Genomic DNA, 9217 nt, shown 5'->3' on the forward strand with positions numbered 1-9217 from the left:
TAACTGAAAAAAATCTTACTCATAGATATACTTTAAAGGGAGATCTAAGTTACTAAATAGAACTGTCCTAAAAACCAAAATTCTAAACACCAGAATTGGAAAATCACTTGTTATTTTATCCAAAAGAAATCTTGATCATGATTCATTTGAAGAAAAGATGAATTTGAATTCCGAATGGGAAATTTGAATCTGATCCGTAAACAAAAAATTCTGAAGACTTATCATTCATTGTTTTGAATTTTTTAGTCCTTAACCAACAAAATTGAATAAGTTATGCATTAAAATTGGAATTTGGTAGCTAACTTAAATTATTTAATCTGATTTCTATCCCGAATTCCAACATTGATTTTAAGTTTCTGAAACTGAATTTCTATTTAAAATCTGGTAACTGGTATTCCCCCTGAATGTAGAAAATTTTATATTTGAAATATGGATAGACACTCTGATCTCTCTTCAATTGTCAAATAAATCTTTCGCCCAATAGTAATAAATTTGAGCAGTAAAAATCCATTGCTATGTTCTTTTTCTAAATAAAATACGTTAACTTTTTTTTTGTAAATGGCGTATATTACAATCGATTGGCACTGAAAGAACATAAAAAAAATTCGTTAAAAGTCTGACCGATAGAATAAATAATGTAAATATTCGAATAACTTACGCGTTTGGAGACAGAAGTTCAGTTTTTGTTTGCGGCTGGGAATCCGAAATACGGCCGCTGCAGCTGATTGCCCATAAGTATATCTATATCTTACACAAAAAATGATTATTTTACAAAAAAAAATCAACTTGTAAATTCACATTTTCATAAGATTATTAACAATACAAAAAAACACAATAAACATGGAAATGGATTTCTAATATCATTTTATTTCTCATAATTATCACACAAACTCAAAAAATAATAAATTTTACTGATAAAATAAATCATTACTTTCAAAACATATCACAATGAAAATTTCAAATCATTGATATTTTCAGTACAGGTCATTGATAAAATTTTCAAAATGATCTTTCTTATTCTGAATTAGAATATTGCTTAAAATGATTTCTAAGCAGTCTAGTTTAAAAATTTCAAATAAATATTCGCAAAAATTTGATATAGAAAAAATATAAATCCTCAAATAAATGTCGCATCAGGTGAAAATTTAACCATGATTAGTTGTTGGTAAAATTTTTATAATAGATATTTATTATTCATCTTTATTAACATTTCTTTTCTTCATTTTCAAATAAAGGGTTGATTGAAAAATTTGAATATGAAAAAAAAAAATGTGATTTGGAAAGTGAATAGTGACCGGGAAAAAAAATAAAGATGAATGTTTTTAGAACACCAAAAATTCAGAATTGAAAAGCATAGACAAACTTATTCAAAATATTTCTAAAAGTTTGAATAGTTTGACTTTAAAATACTGTACTATGAAATACCCATAAAACGAGTACAAAAACACTTACTCAGCCCCATCATTGATATGAAGTACGTTCTATCACAGAGAACAGACAACGAGCCCCGAACAAAAATCTGTTGAAAACGTGTGGGAGAATACCAACCTAAGTTTCAAACCAAGTTCGTAAGTGGACTAACATCCATAAGATGTCGCTACCAGTACACTTATTTTTGTATTTTTTCGACACGCTTAGAAATTAACACTCATCGCTTATATCAAAGTAGACCAGTGCAATATATGACATAACACATCTTTTTGTGTAATAATTTAAAAAAAACATCATGATTTAAAAAAATGCAAATCATATTTCAATCACAGTTGATTTAATCGCTGTCATATGCCCCATATTGAATTGAAAGTTGTCCTCCAAGTTTGAAAACATGGACTGGAATTTTTCTATCAGTAAACTTTTCTAGAACAGAAAATGTGAACATAAATTTTATAATTGTAAATTAGGGGTCGATATTCCGGTTGATGTTACCTGAAATCGATACATTAGGGCTTGTAACTCATGATTAATAATAACTTTATTCATTTCTACTGATTACTAATCCTGAATTACAAGTGCTCATGTATCGATTTCAGGTAACATCAACCAGAATATCGACCCATAATTTAGAATTATAACATTTATGTTTACATTTTCTAGTAAACTAGATGGCCCGCGGATTTGTGCAACCGGATAAAGTCCAGTAGAATTGAAGGCCGTGTTTTTTTTTTAAGCTCATTTGAAAGAGCGTAGAACACGAATGAAAGCTCTGTCATACTTCCGGAGGTTTCTTTTGCCAAAAGAATGATGTGTATTGGCATGTGCTGTATGTTGCAAAACTTCTGAATTCCTGGTTTGAAGTTGTTTTCAAAGTTGAAGTTATTATTCGTGTTAAGGAAGAGTGATCGTGAGCTCCCAGGAAAGCGGTCAATATTTTTCCCAACGCCCTGGTTCTGTTGAACCGTTGAACGGGCGCGTCCGAACTTGGTTGGCAAAGTGCTGTTGTAGTTAATGAGTATGAAAATTATCATTATGATATTGGTGAATTGGAAAAAGTTAAAATGACGTATTTCGGTTGTTGAAAGTGCGTTATAATTCAAATAAAGAAAAATCAGCAGTTCGAACTATAGTGGCAATGTTGTGGAAGTGAGAGGGGAAGGGAAATAGTTGATGGTGATAGAATGGATAAAATTGGCTCCAAAATCTGGGAGCTAGAAAAATGCGCAGAAATGGAAAAGGATTGCTTGGATTTAATTTTCATAGATTTATCAGGAAAAGGTTACGGAAACGGCTGGAAAGCTAAGTATATTCTTTCTATTTTATTCAATTCATCAGAGTTTTTAGTTTAACCTTCTTCAGTTGTGTTCATTTTCATCATTCTGTACCATTGAGACAGATTGGTGTCCTAGTGAGAAGGATAGAGCATTTGTATTCCTTGTGTCGATTTCTTATTGTTGTGCATATTTTTCATAAATGTTCGCAAAGAGTGATGTAATGAATATGATGTTTAAAGATTGTACTTTTCTAAGTAACGATGCTCCGTATAGTGATACCGATTAAACAGTAAAATTTCTGCTCAATTAAAAAATGAATAGTGGAGTGGAACGAATTTTTACAGGTTTTTAAGAAAAAAGTTACACAAGAACGAAATCAACATCTTTATCTTGCACTCATATAAATAAATATAAATAAACCATAGAATATCTATCATTTAAACTAATATTCTACTATAATATCATGAATTCTTATGAAAAAGTTTTTTAGAGGGGAGGGGGGGATGCTTACACTAATTATTTTTTTTTTGTTCTTCAAATATTTCTTTTCAAGAGCGAGCAAAGGCGCTATATCCAAGGTCAAAGACCAGAAATGATAGTGCATCGAAATCCGAAACTCTAAATTTTTATTAACATTGAAGCAAATGCAGTACTGAAATCGTACATTTTTAATAATGAAAATAAGGAAATTTGAAAAAAAAAACATTAATTATACCATGGGGTTTCGGATTTCTGTACAGAAAAACATCATTTCCATCCACAGAAGGACGAAGTCACACGGACCATCATCAAGGAGCACAGAAATTTAGCATATGTGCTCCCAACGTTAAAATCTTACTCATAGCCATGGAAACGTATGGTACTGTTGTCCACGTTTCTTCCTCCCTTTGCTCCAGTTGTCTCTGCGTCCAATACTGCACAGTGGGCCCGGCCAAGTTAAGATGAGTAGTAAATGTACTTTTACTGCTCACCGGGATGCTGACAAGATCTGGCTGTGTATGTATCATAAGCAGCATAAGCATAAGCATAACATTTATGTTTACATTTTCTGTTCTAGAAAAGTTTACTGATAGTAAAATTCCAGCCCATACTTTCAAACTTGGAATTCAACTTTCAATTCAATATGGGGCATATGCTGGGGCATATGACAGCGATTTAAATGTAATTGAAATATGATTTGGATTTTTTTAATCATGCTGTTTTTATAATTTATAGCACTAACAGTTGTGTAACTCTCATATATTGCACTGGCCTCCTTTGAGGTAAGCGATGAGTATTAATTTCTAAGCGTGTCGAAAAAATGAAAAAAAAATTAGGTTTTCTGGTAGCGACATCTTATGGATATTAGTCCACTTACGAATTAGGTTTGAAACTTGGGTTGATATTCTCACACACGTTTTGAGCTCTAGCCCGAACTCTGTTCTCTGTGGTTCTATGTAGCTCAAAATTTAAGTTCTTATTGATACTTTCAAGTTCCAAAACATGTCTTAATGTTCTACTATTAAGCTTCAATTACCAAACGACTTATTGAAAAAAAAAATGTCCGGCTTGGGGATCGAACCCCGACCTCCGTGATGAGAATCGAACACGCTTCCACTAGACCACGCCTAGATGTTGTTCTAATTGAAACTAAAACTCGAAGTGTTGATTTGATTTTGAAAGCACATCAGTGCCCTTTTTTATTACCAAATCCCGTTTTGAGCACTTTTGTGCCCTTTAGGTGACTTATGTCTCGTATAACGTACGTATAAATCACTTTTGCAACTTTCAAGTTCGTTAATAAGTACATATAGATCACTCATGGGAATTGGGCAAAACAAGTCACTTACAACGTACATAAAGGGTGATACGGTCAAAATTTGGTCGATATCAACTTGACGTATTTCTTTTAATTTTGAATTTAAAAAACCTGAACACCCCTGATTTTGAAGATGTGTGTGTGTAGAATGTTGCTCCTATTTTGATTTTGGAATTCACTCTTCAGTTGTCAAAATGCCGTCCAAGGAAAAAAGCAGCGTAACAAAATTTTGCTCGCGCATCGCGAAAATCCGAGCAACTCGCACGTAAAGCTGGCAAAATCGCTAAAAGTTGCAAATCAACCGTTACAAATGTAATCAAAGTGTTTGGGGAACGTATGTCGACAGCCAGGAAGTCTGGATCGGGGGGAAATCGAAAACCGGAAGCCGCTGAGACGACAAAGAGAGTTGCCGGTAGTTTCAAGCGAAACCCTAACCTCTCTCTCCGAGATGCCGCAAATAAGCTGGGTGTATCGTCTACAACCGTGCATCGAGCCAAAAAACGAGCCGGACTATCGACTTACAAAAAGGTAGTGACTCGAAATCGCGATGATAAACAATATACGACGGCCAAAGCGCGATCCCGGAGGCTGTACACGACGATGCTGACGAAGTTTGACTGCTTGGTAATGGACGACGAAACCTACGTCAAAGCCGACTACAAGCAGCTTCCGGGACAGGAGTGTTATACGTCGAGAAAAAAGGGGAAAGGTAGCAGATATTTTCAAGCACATGAAACTGTCAAAGTTCGTGATGAAATATCTGGTTTGGCAAGCCATCTGTACCTGTGGCTTGAAAAGCAGCATTTTCATAGCTTCCGGGACTGTCAACCAAGAAATTTACGTGGAAGAGTGTTTGAATAAACGTCTGCTGCCTTTCCTGAAGAAACACGGTTGTTCCGTACTGTTTTGGCCGGATTTGGCATCTTGCCATTACGGTGAAAAGGCCATGGAGTGGTACGCCGCCAACAACGTGCAGGTGGTTCCCAAGGACAAGAACCCTCCCTGTAAATTGTTACTTCCGGATCGCGGTAACAATGAAAGTTCGTTTTCAAATTCGTAACGTTCCCTTTTATTTGTCCGTTCGAAGCTCTACCGGGACACGTTTTAAATTCCTACGGTATTAATTACAATTAGGGACAATAGAAAATTCTGAATTATAATTTGTTATCTTACGTTTAGTGAACTTTCTACCGTTTTATTCTGCCTCGATTTCAGCCTTTCGCTTCCGCTAGTCCCTACACCTTAAAAGACCTAGGTTAGAGATAAATCAATTTTCTCTATCGATTTCTCACCTTAGTTGGAGTTTGGTATGAGCTGGCGATTCCGAATTTAAAACGCTTCGCTGCGTGGTATTGTGACCTGGGTTCAACTTTCCTGCGCAGTTTTACCACAGACTAATAGTTTTACTTCGCACCCTTCCGTACTAATAAGTACTTGCAATTGCCTAGATAGAGATTGATTTTTGATTTAGAATTTATGCTACACAATTCCAATTTCATTCTGGGCCTACCTTAGCACGTAAATTTAGGGTAAGTATATAAATTTCACAATAACCACTGTGCACTAATTAGCCTTAGTTTTTTACTTCGGATCACCAAACTACTTTAATTGAAATTCCACTATCTTTGTTTTGTTTACAATGCTAACTCGATTTTATTTTTCCCGCCTAGACTCCAAAGCTCACTTCTCACCTACATTCGAACTCATCTCCGAATCCTACAACTGTCATAGCGCGAGTGCGTTCAATGGCACATTTGGGTTCGAAAGTCAGTTCAGTGACACTCCCCCCTAGTTTGCTGACTCCGCCTCTGAGTCAGCAAACTCCTCCTTAGCTCTTACGTCTATCACTGCAACATTTACCGCCGGTCTCTCGTAGACGCCTTTCGCCGTCTTAATTGTTACGGTACGCACCTGCCCGTCTCGGTTTACCGTTCCGATAACTCGTCCTTTGGGCCAGCAATTCCTAGGCAGCTCCGAGTCGACGATGACCACGATGTCACCTTCTTTGATCGGTGGTACGTTTTGATGCCACTTGGAACGCCTGGTGATCTCCGGCAGGTACTCCCGCAGCCATCTTTTCCAGAAGTGGTTCGCGATCTGCTGCGATAGATGCCAACCTCGACTCAAAGCGATGGAGTTGACTTCCAGTTCGGTCCATGGTTTGAATCCGTCGGAACTGCCCAGCAACCAATGGTTCGGTGTGAGCGCTGGTGCGGCCTCGTCTTCGATGGGTACATGGGTAAGCGGCCGTGCGTTGATGATGCCTTCAATCTCGACCAGAGCACTCCTCAGTTCTTCCTCCTTCGGGCGATGGGGTAGCTGCAGTTCCACTAAGGTGCGCTTGACGGACTGCACGAGTCGTTCCCAGCTCCCCCCCATATGGGGAGCTGCCGGTGGATTAAAACACCAAGTGGTTGTCGCCGAAACAAACTCCTGAGCCATCTTGTGCTGGTCGATGTCCTGCAGGGCTTGCTTCAACTCTCGATCGGCTCCGATGAAGTTAGTCCCCCTGTCGCTGTAGAAAACGGAAGGTGTTCCTCGTCGCACAATGAAGTTGCGGATCACCATTATGCACGAGCTTGTTGTTAGAGAGCTAGCTAAATCAAGGTAGACCCCGCGAATAGTGAGACAAGTCAATAGAACCCCCCACCTTTTTTCAACCCTTCTCCCTATAGCCACTTCCATCGGTCCAAAATAATCGATGCCGGTGTGTGTAAACGGTCGAACGAAAGCTGCTAGTCGACACTTTGGTAGGTCAGCCATTGCTGGAGGACGCGGACGAGCTTCCCGCAGCTTGCAGCGTTGACAGTTGGACCTGACCTTGGCGTATACTCTGCGTAGACAACTGATGCAGTATTTCTGGCGAACTTCGTTGATGACTGACTCGTGGTTTTGATGATGAAACTTCTGGTGGTAGCTTTCAACGATGAGATTCGTTATCGGATGGTCACGCGGAAGAATAATAGGATTGGCGATTTCCACTGCTAGAAACTTGCACGCTCCAGTCCTGCCGTGCATGCGCAGCAATCCTTTTTCATCGATGAACGGGTTGAGCTTGTACAGCTGACTTTGCTTGGGAATCGTTGCGTTGCGGTCGTCGCGTCGGAGAATGTTAAGCTCGGTTTGGAAGACGTCTTGCTGTGCTGTGCGGAGAAGGTAGTCTTCAGCTTGGTGTATCTCCTCGCTCGAAAGGATTTCGATGGTGCGGGTGAATTTCTTCGGTCGAAGCTGGCGTAGATACCGGAAAACGTAGGCGGTTGTGTTGACCAATCGTCTCCAGGTTGAGAAATCTTTAACGGGGATAATCTCGCTTTTCGTTTGGAAGTGCGCGTTGACGCACGCTCGCAGCTCTTCCACCGGTTCCGTCAGTTTTTCCGGGGTATCTGGCCATTCCTTTTCTGCTTGCCACAGGAACTCTGGTGCTTTGAATCATCTGCTGTCGTTCGTCAGAGAGGGTTGACACTGCCACTTCGTGCCTTCGTCTGCTACGTTCCACTTTGTTGGGACCCACTTCCAGCTCGATACGCTCGTGAGATCTAGGATTTCGCTGACTCTCGCGGCGACGAATGCGTTGTATTTGCGGTGGTCGGCACGTATCCAGGCGATAACGTTGCGGGTGACGAGACTGCATTCGATGTTGTCGCCTTCCACGAATCGGAGATAGACAGCTGCCGCCGTGCCATTTTCACTAGGGTCGACATAGGTATGCAACTGGATCTCGGTGTGATGACCGATCGATGAAGACATCCTGTAGCACCGTGGAATACTGACGTTCTCAACGTCCGGAAGAAGATGCAGCCATTTTCGCCACTTTTTGAAGCACTTATCGTCGATGTTTTCGTCCCAGCCTACTCGGGTCCGCCAGATGTCTTGTAGCAGTACCTTGAGAAACATTAGGAAGTGCGCGATGAGACCTAGAGGATCGTAGATGGTCATCAGGGTGCGGAGTACCTCACGTTTCGTAGGGCAACGATTGCCTTCCAGCAGCTCACGTCCTAGCCGATCCCAGTTGATTTTGTAAGTGAAACAGTCGGTCTTAGTACACCACCACATCCCCAATACTTTCTCGGTCGCTAGGCTGGATGACAGGTCGAGGCTTTTCTCTGCACAGGAATCTCCACGAAGCGCTGACAGTATGCCAACGGAGTTGGACATCCAATTACGGATTTCAAACCCGCCTCGATTGTTGATGTCCCAAACAGTCTTCGCCAACTCAATCGCCTCCTCTTCGGTCTCTGTGCTACACAACATGTCGTCGACATACGTACACTGCACTATGGCCGCAGAGGCCGCTGGGAATTGCTCGCTGAAACGTTCCGCGTTCATGTTCTTCACGTACTGTGCACTTGATGGAGAACAGCACGCCCCGAACGTCATCACCTGCATAACGTAAACACCGGGTTCACCTAGCTCTCCCTCATCTCGCCACAGAAATCGCTGGCTATGCTGGTCTTCGCCTCTAATTCCAACCTGGTGGAACATTTCCCTGATGTCGCCACAAATACCAAATCGATGTTCGCGAAATTTGAAGAGCACGGTGACCAGCGGAGTGGTCAGATCCGGTCCCGTGAGTAGTAAAGAGTTCAGCGAAACTTCACGCGTTGTTGCTGCGGCGTCCCAGACGAGTCGAACTTTTCCTGGCTTATTGGGGTTGATGACCGGAAAAAATGGTAAGTAAAAGGGGCGCTAGTGATTTTCCTCCAGCTCCTCC

At 40.5% G+C, this 9217-nt stretch overlaps 1 protein-coding gene across 1 annotated transcript; it reads right to left on the minus strand.

Annotated features, from left to right (window-relative positions):
- Positions 1-6294: 6294 nt before the first annotated feature.
- On the minus strand, positions 6295-8988 carry LOC129753593 (uncharacterized). Its single transcript, XM_055749427.1, has 2 exons — positions 7983-8988; positions 6295-7922 (listed from the first exon to the last, which is right to left on the minus strand). The coding sequence occupies exons 1-2, from the start codon at positions 8986-8988 to the stop codon at positions 6295-6297; spliced, it is 2634 nt and encodes an 877-aa protein (XP_055605402.1).
- Between the last annotated feature and the right edge of the window lie 229 nt (positions 8989-9217).

This window comes from Uranotaenia lowii, chromosome 3 (assembly GCF_029784155.1).
Source record: "Uranotaenia lowii strain MFRU-FL chromosome 3, ASM2978415v1, whole genome shotgun sequence".
Taxonomy (NCBI): domain Eukaryota; kingdom Metazoa; phylum Arthropoda; class Insecta; order Diptera; family Culicidae; genus Uranotaenia; species Uranotaenia lowii.

What these genes read in the sequence shown, in the direction of transcription:
- LOC129753593 (XM_055749427.1), bottom strand. Translation starts at nt 8,988, where the DNA reads ATGTTCCACCAGGTTGGAATTAGAGGCGAAGACCAGCATAGCCAGCGA. An exon ending in GTGGAACGTAGCAGACGAAG is followed by an intron (nt 7,923 to 7,982) that starts GCACGAAGTGGC and finishes TCAAAGCACCAG; the next exon opens with AGTTCCTGTGGCAAGCAGAA.